Source organism: Aedes aegypti, chromosome 2 (assembly GCF_002204515.2).
Source record: "Aedes aegypti strain LVP_AGWG chromosome 2, AaegL5.0 Primary Assembly, whole genome shotgun sequence".
NCBI lineage: Eukaryota > Metazoa > Arthropoda > Insecta > Diptera > Culicidae > Aedes > Aedes aegypti.
The window spans coordinates 232116039-232130759 of NC_035108.1; the positions used below are offsets into that span (position 1 = coordinate 232116039).

At 40.8% G+C, this 14721-nt stretch overlaps 1 protein-coding gene across 1 annotated transcript; it reads right to left on the reverse strand.

Annotated features, from left to right (window-relative positions):
* Positions 1 to 9: 9 nt before the first annotated feature.
* Positions 10 to 11001, reverse strand: LOC110676462 (proteoglycan 4-like). The gene is made up of 2 exons (XM_021844416.1): positions 10678 to 11001; positions 10 to 628 (listed from the first exon to the last, which is right to left on the reverse strand). Exons 1-2 carry the CDS (start codon positions 10835 to 10837, stop codon positions 141 to 143), a joined length of 648 nt encoding a protein of 215 aa, XP_021700108.1. The 5' UTR covers positions 10838 to 11001; the 3' UTR covers positions 10 to 140.
* Between the last annotated feature and the right edge of the window lie 3720 nt (positions 11002 to 14721).

Genomic DNA, 14721 nt, shown 5'->3' on the forward strand with positions numbered 1-14721 from the left:
GGTTTTCAGTGGTTTTCTCTTCCTTTGAATCGGCCTCCTCTGGCTTGGCGGTATCATTCTTAGCAGGTGTCTTGGAATCTTTTGGTGCATCAGGTTGTGGTTCGGAAGCTGATTTCTTGGGTGTAACTTGTCCAGTTGGCTTAGCATCGGCGGCTTTTGGCTGGCGTTACGACAGTTTTCGTTGCGTTTTGAGGCGTTACTGATTGCTTAGGTGTTGGAGTTGTCTTCACAGGAGTGACCACCGGACTGGCAGCTGCCTTGGTCGGTGTAGTTTCAGCTTTCGGAGTCACTTGATTTTTTTCAGCATTTGTGTCGGCAACCGACGGTTTCTTCGGGGTTGTTGGTTCCGAAGTTTTGTCCGCAACGTCAGGCTCCTCTTCCAACACTTCCAAACGCTTAACTTCAGTTGTTCTTGTCGGAGATGGCGACTTGGTGATCGATCTGGTTCTACGCTTTTTGCGAGCGCTGGATGGATCCGCCGAATCCGCTTGTTCTGCCTCTTCGCTTACGCTTTCCAACTGGGTTACTTCAGTTTTTGTGGGGGACGGTGACCTAGTCATCGAACGTCGTCGACTTCGACGAATAGGTGTGGATTGACCAGGTGTACCCACATCCAATTTTTTTGCAGCTGCAATGAGAAAGGAAATAAAAGCAATAAAATATCTTATTCCCTTCATTTCAGAATATTGATCTTATTCCCTTCATTTTTGCAATGGGCTGAAACAAATGTATTCCACTATCTTGGTACATACTATCCAAAGGGAAATAAATTTACTTTCCATGTGTTATTTGGGAGGTGTTGTCATACTTCGGAAGTACCAAACCACATGGAAATTGCCAATAAGTATGTGCAGACTTGTTTGGGTTTAGCTTAGCCAGGAAGATCTAAAAATGGAGTACAGATAGCCGTACCAATAAAGGCGCGGATGTTCAGCAAGATCATGTAGAGGAAGAGCACCAATTTTCGACCCATTCATTCGATTTTGGCCTACTTTGTATGACTATCCGAAAATTGGCACAGAATTGACAAAGTTAGTGGTCTAATGGCTACCGCTTCTGCTTCACAAGCAGAAGGACATGGGTTCAATCCCAGGTCCGTCCCTTTCCTCGTACTTTGTAGTTGTATCTCTCACTTGCTTCTACCGTGTGGGACCGAAATCCGTACACTTAAGCACTAAGCCAAGTAAAAAGCTCTGTTAAAAATATTTGGATTTGTAAAAGTCAATTGATCGCTCTTTTTCTATGACTTTCACATCTTTTAAGTCTTAATTAATCCCAAAACGAGCATGAAGTTGAGAAAAAACCTTAAACAACAGGAACAAAAATCACTTGTTTTGGATCGAAATCCGTACACTCTAATAAGGTAGAATCAAAATCCGTACACCCGTGATTCGAAATCCGTACAGCTGCCCAAAATTCAAAACTTAAATGCTAAAGACGTCAATTATTATCTTAGTCTATTTACACCAAAAGAGCATCAAACTTCAAAATTATGCTTTAAGCAGCATACTCAGAACCTTTAGACGCACTGGCCACTCTATAGTAGGTTTCAGGTGCCCTGGGGGAACATATTTGTAACCATATCAATATGGGCATCAAACTTCAAGATTTTTGAAAGTAATAATTCCGGAAGCATCGATGCCATGACCACTCTATAGTGGGTTCCAGGTGTTCCGGAGGATGTGGCCAAATCAAAACATGTCCGGAGTTACTTCAATATGGGTATCAAATATTAGGATTTTCGAAAGTGCATTTCCAGAATTACCGTCTGCCATAACTACTGTATAGTAGGTTCGAGGTGCCTCGATGGAAGTGGCCAATTTCACACATGTACGGTATCATATGAATTTAGGTAACAAAGTTTAGTATTTATAAAATGCATGCTTTCGGAAGCAATTTTAGTACCACCGTCTACCATGGCAGTAGGTTCCATGTGCCTTGGAGGATCTGGAGCATTTCAGAACCACAAGATGTAATAACCACTCTATAGTATAGTAGATTCCAGGGGTCATTAGAGAAGTGACCAATTCGGAATATGATCACATCTCCCGGGGCACTTGTAACGTGCTATGTGGTGCTATACAGTAATCTAGCAGCCGCTGGTTCTGAAAATGCTCCCGGGAGCTTTACCTTTAAAAAAATGAAGTTTGACATCCATATTGATATGGTTCCAGACATGGTCCTAATTGACCACTTCCCCCAGGGCACTTGGTGCTGCCGAAAGCATAATTTTGAAGCTTGATGCCCACTCGGGTAAAGGTCCGTTAAATGGCTGGGCATGGCGTAGGGGAAGACAGGGTAAGAGCGCCCGCCGGGAGAAGACGGACCACCTTCAGATCGGCATGAAAAAGGCGGTTTCCTTAAAAGTTCACCATGGACTATCAACAAACACAAGATTTGTGACATTCCGAACCATTAAGAGTGATATTTACATGAAATTTTTCATAACAAATCTCGCATAACTTGTGATCTCGCCCTAAAAGCCATTGGTAACCGAGTGTGTAGCTTGTTGTTACCGAGCAAACGACAGGATTTACACGTTATTCAACAATGGATGGAAAGAAGGTCCTCCTCTATCTCCCAGTGGTGATAGTTTTCATCCCGGTCTATTTATTCGTTCAGAAACAAGGAGCTACACACTCGGTTACCAATGGCTTTTAGGGTCACAAGTCATGCGAGAAATATCAAAAACAAAGTTTCTGCTCGTCGATATTGAATTTGATCTAAATTTAACTTATGCTCACTTAAGGATTTCGGAAGGAATTTTCTGTAAAAACATTACAAATTACCCGTCCATACTATAACGGAAACGTGAAATATGGTTTAGTAAAGTGAAATATGAATTGTAAATATTTAGTTTTGGAATAAGGCCAGCGGGGTTAAACCGACCACAGTTGATGGGGTGAGACCGCCACCCTTAATTTATACCAAATAAATTGTCTAAAACATTTTCAATATTGTAACTACGTTGTACATTAATATTTTAGTAAAATGAAATCTATATTTAAGATTTTTTAATAAATTAATCCTAAATATGATTCAATATCCATGGTAATCATTGTAGACTTCATAAAACATATCTTTTTAGAATGACAGGGAACTGATATAGTTTTCGCAAAATTGTGTACATAAATCGTGGTGGTCGCTTTTACCCCGTGGGTGGACAGTTTTACCCCGTCGCTTAATATAATCGTGATAAGCCATCACATTTTCAAGCTCCAAGAAAAAAAACATTTTCAATATTGTAACTACGTTGTACATTAATATTTTAGTAAAATGAAATCTATATTTAAGATTTTTTAATAAATTAATCCTAAATATGATTCAATATCCATGGTAATCATTGTAGACTTCATAAAACATATCTTTTTAGAATGACAGGGAACTGATATAGTTTTCGCAAAATTGTGTACATAAATCGTGGTGGTCGCTTTTACCCCGTGGGTGGACAGTTTTACCCCGTCGCTTAATATAATCGTGATAAGCCATCACATTTTCAAGCTCCAAGAAACATTTATTTATGTTAACAAATACAACACCTATGATATTTTTTGATCATGCCTAAGGCTTCAAAAAATGACATGCTGCGTCGAAAAAGTATTTATTGATTTTGACATATGAATTAAATTGCTTAGGCGGACGGTCTTGCCCCGTCTTCCCCTACAATTGGTAACTCGCGTACCTGCAGGTATAAAATAGCAGGGTGGGTGTACGGCTGTCAACTACACACAAAGCTCGCCTAACAATCATCTCTCGGGCGGGCCGTCCCAAACAGCATCATCTCTCACGCGGGCCGACCCAAACAGCACAGGTCGAACGCGGGCCATGCCAGACAGCAAATGCTGATACATTTCAACACTCACACAGCGGGATGCCTAGCAGCGTTGTGAGCCAAACGAATACACCCACAAAACATGAACGGTAGGCGAACCTCGTTGCGTATACCCCCCCTGTAAAATAGTCCCCTTTGTGTGGTCCTTAGCCTCTTGCCCAGCAACTCCTATTCCTACCTCCTCGCGGTACTGGCCGGGGTACGAGTAACCTTAAGGAAGATCCGGTAACCAACCCCGGTGGGAACTCTGGTCGTATGCTGACAGGGAAGGGGGGGGGGGGGGGGTTGATTTTACTTTTGCTTCTGCAAACCTTGAGCGTCTGCACTCCATGTTAGTAGCCTGTTCCCCATTTCAGGGGCGGCTGATCATCGTCCGAGTGCCAGAGATGGACTCTAAGCTAAACTGCGCACTATGGCCCTCCGAACGTTTAGGGGGAATGGTCCTCCGGAAATCTAGGGTGCTGGTGTCAGGCCCTGCAAGCCAACCGTGAAAAATAACAAGCACTGGAACGTCAACAAAATAATACGGATCGGAACAATCGGCATAGACCAATGCAACGAAAAAGGACTAACGATTGGAAACTCGATACGTGGAACTGTAAATCCTCAACTTCATCGGAAGCACCCGCATACTCTCCGATGCATTAAAGGATCGCAAGTTCGACATCGTAGCGCTGCAGGAGGTTTGTTGGAAGGGTTCAATGGTGCGAACGTTTAGAGGTAATCATACCACCTACCAGAGCTGCGGCAACACACACAAGCTTGGAACAGCTTTCATATTGATGGGCGACATGCAAAAACGCGTGATCGGGTGGTGGCCGATCAATGAGAGAATGTGCAAGTTGGGGCTCAAAGGCCGGTTCTTCAACTTCAGCATAATAAGACGCTTTTTACGAGCAGCTCGAACGCGAATACGACAGCTGCCCAAGCCACGACGTCAAAATCATCATAGGAGATCTAAACGCTCCGGTTGGCCAGGAGGGGAATTCAGACCGACTATTGGAAAGTTCAGCGCCCACCGGCTGACGAACGAAAACGGCTTACGACTAATTGATTTCGCCGCCTCCAAGAATATGGCCATTCGTAGCACCTACTTCCAGCACAGCCTTCCATACGGATACACCTGGAGATCACCACAGCAGACAGAATCACAAATCGACCATTATCGACGTCAGGACCATTCGTGGCGCCAACATCGACTCTGACCACTATCTGGTGATGGTTAAACTGCGCCAAAAACTTTCGTCGACGGAACGATTGGTTGGACGAGTGCAGTGCAGCGTGAGCGGTCATGTTATAGCAAGGACCCACAGAACGTGGAACGTTATAGACGGAAGCGGCAACAGCTGACCCGACTCTTTCGGGAGAAATAACGCCGCCTGGAGGAGACGGAGTGCGAGGAGATGGAACAGCTGTGCCGGTCTCAAGAAACACGCAAGTTCTATCAGAAACTCAACGCTTCCTGCAACGGCTTCATGCCGCGAACCGAGATGTGCAAGGATAAGGATGGGAGCATTTTGACGGACGAGTGATCGAAAGGTAGAAGCAGCACTTCGACGAACACCTGAATGGCGCTGAGAGCACAGGCAATGAAGGATGGGAAAACGGAGAAAATGCCTTCGTCAGTACCTCGGGCGATGGAATCCAACCAGCCCCACTTTGAGGGAGGTTAAGAATGCCAATCACCAGCTCAAGAACAATAAAGCTGCTGGTAAGGATGGTATCGGAGCTGAACTCATAAAGATGGGCCCGGAGAGGCTGGTCATTTGTCTGCACCGACTGATAGGCACAATATGGGAAACATAACAGCTACCGGAGTTCGTGGGAAGTTATCAAGCCGGCTTCGTTGACGGCCGATCGACAACGGACCAGATCTTCACTGTACGGCAAATCCTCCAGAAATTTCGTAAATACCAGGTCCCAACGCATCACCTTTTCATCGATTTCAAGGCGGCATACGATAGTATCGACCGCGTAAAGCTATGGAAAATTATGGACGAGAACAGCTTTCCCGGGAAGCTCATACGACTGATAAGAGCGACGATGGGAGGTGTGCAAAATTTTGTGAAGGTTTCAGGCGAAGACTCCAGTTCGTTTAGATCCCGCCGAGGACTACGACAAGGTGATGTCAATTGCTCAATGTTGCGCTAGAAGGTGTTATGCGGAGAGCCGGGCTTAACAGTCGGGGCACGATTTTTACGAGATCCAGTCAATTTGTTTGCTTCACGACTGATATGGACATTGTCGGCCGAACATTTGAAAAGGTGACAGACCTGTACACCCGCCTGAAACGCGAGGCAGAAAAGGTGGTGAATAGCCAAGACAAAGTACATGCTAGCTAGTGGGGCCGAGCGCGACAGGGCTCGTCCAGGTAGCAGTGTTACGATAGACGGGGATACGTTCGAGTCGGTCGACGAGTTCGTCTACCTTGGATCCTTGCTGATGGCTGACAATAACGTTAGCCGTGAAATACGGAGGCGCATCATCAGTGGAAGTCGGGCCTACTATGTCCTCCACAAGAAGCTGCGGTCAAAAAAGATTCATCCTCGCACTAAATGTACCATGTACAAAACGCTCATAAGATCGGTAGTCCTCTACGGGCATGAAACGTGGACGATGCTCGAGGAGGATTTAAAAGAGACAAGACAATTTACACCGTCTTCAGCACATAAGCTGCACAGACTGAACGATCACTAACATTAGGCAACGGACAACACGAAACACCCAGTAGCCCAGCGATGAATTTTTCGTTTGACGAAAAGTTTCCACCGACTGGAGCGGGAATCGAACCCACACCCCGTGGCACAATACGCCTAGACGACTGACGCCGCTAACCGCAAGGCCACGAAGCCCACAATGCCGAGATTTGCAAGCACTTGGAGTCTTCGAACGTCGGGTGCTTAGGACGATCTTTGACGGTGTTCAGGAAAACGGTGTGTGGCGGCGAAGAATGTCGCGGTTCATCTCGATCAACTCTACGGCGAACCCAGTATCTATAAGGTGGACAAAGCTGGAAGGATACGATGGGCAGGGCATTGCAAGAATGCCGGACAGCAAACCTGCAAAGATGATATTCGCTTCAGATCCGGCTGATACGATCATGTTACATTCGCCCTTATTAAACACACGGGATGCCTATTGTAAATCAATAACAGTGCTTTATTGGCGTTTCTCTATTGCAAATACAATAAAACAATAAACCTTCATGACCATTACCTACTCGATATTGACTCATGGAATTAGAAAGAAAATAAAAATACTGGAACTAATGTTGTTAGATTTTGCCCAAATTTATCAAAACCGTTCTTTAATGTAAATCAATAATGATTAGATTGCTTATCAACAGTTACACTATTGAACCAACAAGTAGATTATTTGAACACTCTTAGCTTTGTTAGCCCTTAAGGCGAAGTAGGCCGTCATTGAAATTTGTACGCGTCGTTGATGATTGTTGTTAATTCATCTCACGATTTCGAATCAAAGAAAATCAGTTGGTTTTGCACTGACACAGCTGAAAAAGTATCAGCATACTTTATGCATGTTAGCGCGTACAGTGATACATTTTCAAGTCAATATAAACTATCAAGACTTATTTATTATCACTTTGAAATGCAACCTGAAAAGTCATCATTGTTGCCAAAATGAATGACGGGCTACTTAGCCTTAAAATTATTCTAATAACAAGTATTTAACAAACCGATTTGATTTAAGTCGAATTTGTCGAAAAGTGATGGTGCTCTATAGACACCATGAGCATTGAAGGGTTAATAATTCAATGTTCTGCTGTATTTTGGCTTTTGATTTTCTTTTCTCATCTAGGGTGTCGATTCAATTTTGAAAATGACCCTGACTTTCCCTGGCCTTCCAGTCGTTTTCCAGAAAAATTCCAGACCACTGAGTTGATTAATTGGAACCGAAATAAGTTCGATATGTACAAGAAGATACATATTCGATGATTTGCATGATGTTTATATTATAGGTGATATGAATGAACTGAGCAAAAGCTTTAACATCACTGAGATATATGTACCTGTCAGATAACAATCCGAGCATTTATTTATGTTGTTATGATAAATCTCAGCAATTGAGATCATATTTACTTTTCCAACTTGAAAATAAAAAAAAGACACAGACCCTGTCTTCAGCCATTTAGCTGTACATACTGTAACTTAAACACTAGACAACGGACAAGCATGCTCTGACGAAAAGTTTCACTGGCTGCAGCGGGAATCAAACCCACACCCCATGACACGATGCGCTCAACTGCCCGACGACACTAACCGCACGGCCACGAAGCCCAAAATCAGTAAGAACAAAGATGTTCTAAATTAGCGAACTACCTCTGCTCTTATTTCACAAATGTCAGACATAAACAACAATTTTTGGACTTCTTCCTGATTATAACTTTTGTATCCAAGACCCAACACTATTACGATCATCCATCATCCTTTTTATCCTTAAAGTTGGATATTTCCTTTTCTAGGTTAAATTCTAGCCATTGCCAAAGAACTATCTTGGAGAATTGCTTAAAGGAATCCCACATGAATTTCTCAGAAATTCCTCCTGAAATTCTTAAAATATTTTTCCAGATAATTCTTCAATACTTCTCGATGAATTATTATAAAAAGCTCCTTATATCCAAGATTCTCTAAAAATTGTTAGAGAATTTCTCTTAGTCTTAGAAAGCTCCCAATAAAAATCCTGAAGAAAGGAATTATTATCAGAATAAACTGTTTTCAGAAACAACCTGAAAAACAGGAAATATCCTGTCCATACTCTCATATCTCAAAATACGGATTTTCGACAAAACTATAGACTTTAGATTTAGTTTCTCATGCTTTAATTTTACATCAAATAAAACAAGAGTGGAACTGTCCAAAACATTCAACGAAAAAAACCACCACCAAAAGCACAAATCAAGAAAACCAAACAGTTTTCAGACCTGAAAAATTGATCGATTGATTACCTCCAACGAGTAATCATCAACCTTTTTTTTTTTTTGATTTTTTGATGTGTTCTTTAAATTTTGAGATACGGCATCTATTCATCTTCACTAAAATACGAGAACCATTGTTGGTTTATCTCTATACATAGTTTTACTCGGATATTTTGAGCAAAATTGTAAAGATTAGCATGAACTTCATTTTTTCGAGATATTGAGCAAAATGCGCGGAATTTGCAATGATCAAGGAAACTTTAGAACAAAATATTTTCAAATCCACGCCAACTTAGAAGAAGTTGCTCAGAGAGCACTGTTGATGTTACAATTCGTGATCAAACGTCAACATCCCACCGCAAAATCGCTAGTGTTTGGAGGTGATTTTAACCTCTAACTTTCCAAATAACCTACAAATCATCACCTCCAAGTTAGTTCTAATACATTCCGTTATATGAAATATGGTGGCGCGTCGATCGTCGCAAGTTTATCGTTAAACAGTCAATATTGATTACCCATTTTTTTAAATATCTTATTGAATGTAAACATCATGATTATTAACTATTGTATTGCTGACTTAGCCTGATCGATAACTTTGCAGACAGTCAACTCAATTGATGTTGTAATATTGATATTTTTTCCCTGACCTCAAGTGAAATTCCAGGTCAAAAATTGAATTCCCTGACTTTCCAGGTAGTCGACACCCTGTCATCGATTGCACAATTTCTACCCAGGCTACAAATGTATGAAAAACTCAACATTCACACAATTATTGCTGACCTGAAAATGTTAAACAACACACTTATTATTTTGAACGATTTTCCCTGGTGCTTAACTAACAAATTTTGGCAACAAAAACTAAAAAAAAGGTATTGTAATGGATTGGATTTTATTGTGCTGGATATTAGGTACATTATACCTCTTGGCTGCCATGGGTTAATATATCGGCTTATTGCAGGGTCTTGTGTAGGGACTAACACTTAGGATGACCCATTGGCTTTCAGTATTAATTTCATACAATTAGAAACAAAACCCAAACCCTCGCCAAAATCTTCTGTTGTATACCTAAGGTCAATAAATGGCGGAATAAATTATAATGATAAACTCGACTCAATGCTGAGAGTTACGACAATTCGGTTACACGTCAAATTGTTGCAAGTTTCACTCCTGTTGCAAGTTACCACGGTACCAACATACATTATTTAACATATCTATTCATTACAAAAACTCTTGCGGGCTACACAAAAAGAAATAAAAATAATAAAAGTAACTAATTTTTGACCAAATTTAAACACTCAGAAATGCTGTCAATTGAGCGGTGAATGGCGTCCTTAGTAGACAACGAAAAATTTCAAACTTTGCGATAACGAAATTGAGCATAATTCATGGTCACGGTACCGCTTAAACGTCAAATAGTGAACTCGTGCACTGCTCCATTGTATATGTCGCAAAAATTTCATGCGAAATACTCATAGGGGAAAAAAGTTTCAAAACGCCAAAATTGAGCATTATGTATGAAAATCGAAATCAAAACCCTTTCGAGAATAGTAAAAAAAATAATCCTACTCCTCCAATATTCTTTCCTTGACCTTTTGCGTAGCGATGATTTTTTACCTATCAGAGCAAACTCTACTGCTTCTACATTTTTTACAGTGCCCGAAGCCAAAACATTCCCGTTTGACAGGTAGCGAGCCGGTATTCGTAAGGCAGATTGGCCCTTTTGCTTTGTCGTTACCACTACCGAAAAAACTTTCGATTACACGCTACGGGAGAAAAGCGAAAGCTCAAAATGGCGCGCCATTTTCTTGCAGTGCCTTGGGAAACACTTTACAAAATTATCGATCTGATGATCAAAAATCTGTGATAATACACCGGTAATTCTACAAAACAGCACCAAAGCGTGCCTTACCTGCAACGGCTGGCGTGGAATCGGCAGGAGTTCCGCTGTTTTCATTATCGATGGCTTCTTTGAGACGCTCCACCAAGACCGCTTTCACGCCTTTCGTGTCCAGGTTACGGGCGGCCAATTCCGCCTTCAGGTCGTTCACTTTCATTTTGTTGTAGTCCATTTTGATCTAACAAAGGCAAATTAGCCAGAAGAATCCAGTAAGTAAACCGATATGACCGAATATTTTTCACTAGTCAACAAATCGACACGCGTCTGACGAATTTCGACACTCGCTCGGACCGAAGTAGCAGAATACAATGAATAAGGCGAGAAATCGGAAAGTCTTCAAACAGTCAGAATCGCGCGATAGTATGTGTGTGATATGTCATCCTGATGGCGTTCACAAAAGCTCAGAAAGGAAGTGATGCCATGCTCATATTTCATTTGTTTGATCTAGATAAGATCACTGTTTTGCAAACCGACCACCGCCAGCTTCTGGCGCTGTGCACTTTCCAAAATCAAACGTGCTGGCATAAGGGCGTAGTAAATATTTTGTTAATTTTATGGGCACTTTCGCCTAAACATTTTTTGCGCTTGCATTAAAATCATTTTGGAACATTAAATGCCAAAAACAATTTAATTACACCCAAAAATACAGGGGATATGCAAAATTATGTCTACACTGAAATGAATTTTATTGTAGAAACAACTGAATCCATGGTAAAATTAAGAACTGCACCAACGATTTTCAACCGACTACATTAATCTGTTAACTCTACCATAACATAGTCAACAAGAAAATATATTCTGTTTATTTAACCAGAGTTGTAGTATTTATGACTAGAAACATTCTAGATTTGACAAGTTTGGCATTGTACTTTTCACCATACTGTGTTGTACGGTGGGTGTCATGGATTGAAATACAATGCTTTGTAGTCGCGGCTACTATGGACATAGTCACATTTACTACACGACTCAGTGATTTTTACCAGATTATAGTAAACTTAACAAATTTTTGTAGTCGGTTGAAAATCGTTGGTGCAGTTCTTAATTCTACCATGGATTCGGTAGATTATACAACAAAATTTGTTTGCGTGTAAATTCAAATGCTTATACCACAGACAAACAGACGTCACACTCTCACCGATGTCCATCGACCACCTTTTAAACGCCCAATTCAAATATATGGTAGGGGGCCAATCCGCAGCGCTCGCATCATTTTTGTTCGCGTTTGACGTTTACACACTACCGCCATCTGTTGGTCCATCGGCCAAATACACCGATTTTAGCATTGGGCGCACATGTCTTCGTGACTATGATTTTGATCGCGGTTTGTTCTAAGTGTTACGTCTGTTTGTCTGTGCTTATACTATAAAAAAAATGATGAAATTGATCATTGAAGTTAACTTTTTCGGCTCTTATTTACCGCATCAAAACAATGGCGTTATCGTATTGACTGTTTAACGATAAACTTGCGACGATCGACGCGCCACCATATTTCATATAACGGAGGTTATTAGAACTAACTTGGAGATGATGTTTTGGAGGTTATTTGGCAATTTGGAGGTTAAAATCACCTCCAAACACTAGCGATTTTGCGGTGGGATGTTGACATTTGATCACGAATATGGGATTTAACACTGTGTTAGCGTTGCTGTTCTACACGGAGAAATATTTTTACCTAATTTTTGAGTTTACTTTACCCAAAATTAAGTATATCGATTATAGTTTCAACCCAAAATCTCTCGGTTTTCTCTTTCTCCCACACGAATGTTGTCAAAAATAGGGTTTATTCACAAATTTCATAACGCCAAAAATGGGACTTTTTGACACCCAGCTGTAACATTTCGAGGACACCCACCCACCCCCTTCAGCGGTACTTTGGCCCAATAAGCTAAATTTGGGTAAATGCAACTTTTCTTGTGTTTGGGTCGAATGAACTCAATTTTGCTTTAAATCAACCCAAAATTGAGTACATTTTTCTAATGGAATTAAAGCCAAACTACCTAGTGGGGACCTTGGAATTTTAGCCAAAATTGAGTTATTGGGCTCAACTACGGAATTGCGTTGAAACAACCCAAAATTGAGTTGAATTCCGTCTCCGTGTATCAACCACTCAAGACTACGGTGGTGCTATCTATGCTTTTCATAGCAACCGTTTCGGTCATTTCAATGATCCATTGGATGCATCCAGAATCATTCGCCGGTAAATCTGGTTTGGTTTCAGTATCTTGTATAACCATGCATATTGGTCACCGGATGTTCGGGATTTTCGAAGCCCATGTCCAAAAAACAATTTTTATTCGCTCGTATTTTTATGTAGTGTGAAGTTTTATTGATGTTCATAATTTTTCCATAAACCAGAACTAATTTAAATTTGAATGCCAGTGGACACACTATGATTCGTTGGAATACTTCAGAAATATGACTTTCTGTAAAACTGGTTCCGGAATACATGGTCAGTCATTTTTGCATTTCCAGTCTTGTATATATTATTCGGAATCATATGAAACGGTGCATCAAATTTCAAGATAATGCATCCGAAAGCATATTCTGAAACTACTAAAGACGCACTACCAAGTAACACTAGCCCCAGGGTTTCAAATTTCTCAAACTTTCAACACAAGCGCATGGGAGAATGGTAGTCGGAGAACTGTCAAAACGTATGGAAAATAATGAAAAACGTAAATTACTTGCAGTTAGGCACCTGGATCAAAACAGTAGTGATTAGAAATCAAGTGTAAAGTGAATACATAACTTTTTGTGTTTAGTTCATCTTCCGTGGTGCTTCCTTTGCTTCAGGGTTTCGTTTTTACTACCACTGAAAAAGAGCCATCTATTGCCTTTTCAGTTTTGAATATCGCCCTATTTTGCAACATTACCGAACAGGCCGGAAAGTCAGTAAAAACTATTACCGATTATTCAGAAGTTGATGTTTTTTACTGAATGACACATGTCAAATGAAAATCTCCTGCTGTAGAATCATCTGCACCAGGAGACACGTCTATGGCAACCACACTTTTCCTGTACCTATTTTGCGCATTCTCGTAATAAATAGTCGAAATGACAAACTCAACCACTCTCAGCAACCAAAAAGGCTCAGCATGATTTTAACTGCTTACATTGGTAAATTCGGTTGGTTTCCATACAAGGGGTCATGCACAAATTACGTCACGCTCCTAGGGGGGGGGGCAAGCCAAGCGTGACAAGCCTTGAGAGTTGAAATTTAGCGTGACATAATTTGTGTACCATCCCCAAGAAGTAAATTCATCTGCATCATTGAGTTTGTCTCTTGTATGCAAACCAACCGAGTAATAATAATTTGTCACACATATTTCGATTAATTCCACTGAGGTATGAGCGAGCATACCGGAGATGTTTATTTTCACGAACAATAATTAATAAGGGACATGTCCATGTCGATTGGGTTTTTATTGTATTGATTTTTGAAGAACAAAAAACAATCCAGAGGAGCAAAGCGTGAAGCATGGGAAACTGGAAAGCCAGTAAAAACGCTCTACAATTTTACTGACTATTACAGTAATTTCCACCAGTCAGAACATATTTTGGTTAGTTTTTTCGGTAACGGTAAAAATTATCAAAAAATCCGTAGTTCCAAAACCCAGTAAAATTTTTCTGAGGTCGGTAATCTGAATTGGCTGTGTACTCATACAAAGAGATGAAATTTGTGAATGGATCCAACCAAAAAGCCGTATATTGGGTCAAAATGTTGATTTACGGCTGATAAAATGCCAATAGGTCGTTAATAATTCAAAAAAATATTTGGCACCGGTTGTACGCAATGGCTATCACGCCTACTAAATATTTTTCGATCAAAAGCTTCATTTACGAGAAAGTTAGATGCCTTTCCCCATACAAAAAATAATTGAGAAAACTTTTGCTGATCAACTGTGGACATGAGCGAAGCATAAACGATATACACTAAGAAACACGGGTAGGCACAGAATTACTAAATTTTAGTAATTTATGACTATTTTCTATCTGCCTCTTTTTCATTCTATAGGGAATTTCATTCCTATTTGTCAATTCGCCTGGGTTGAAGCA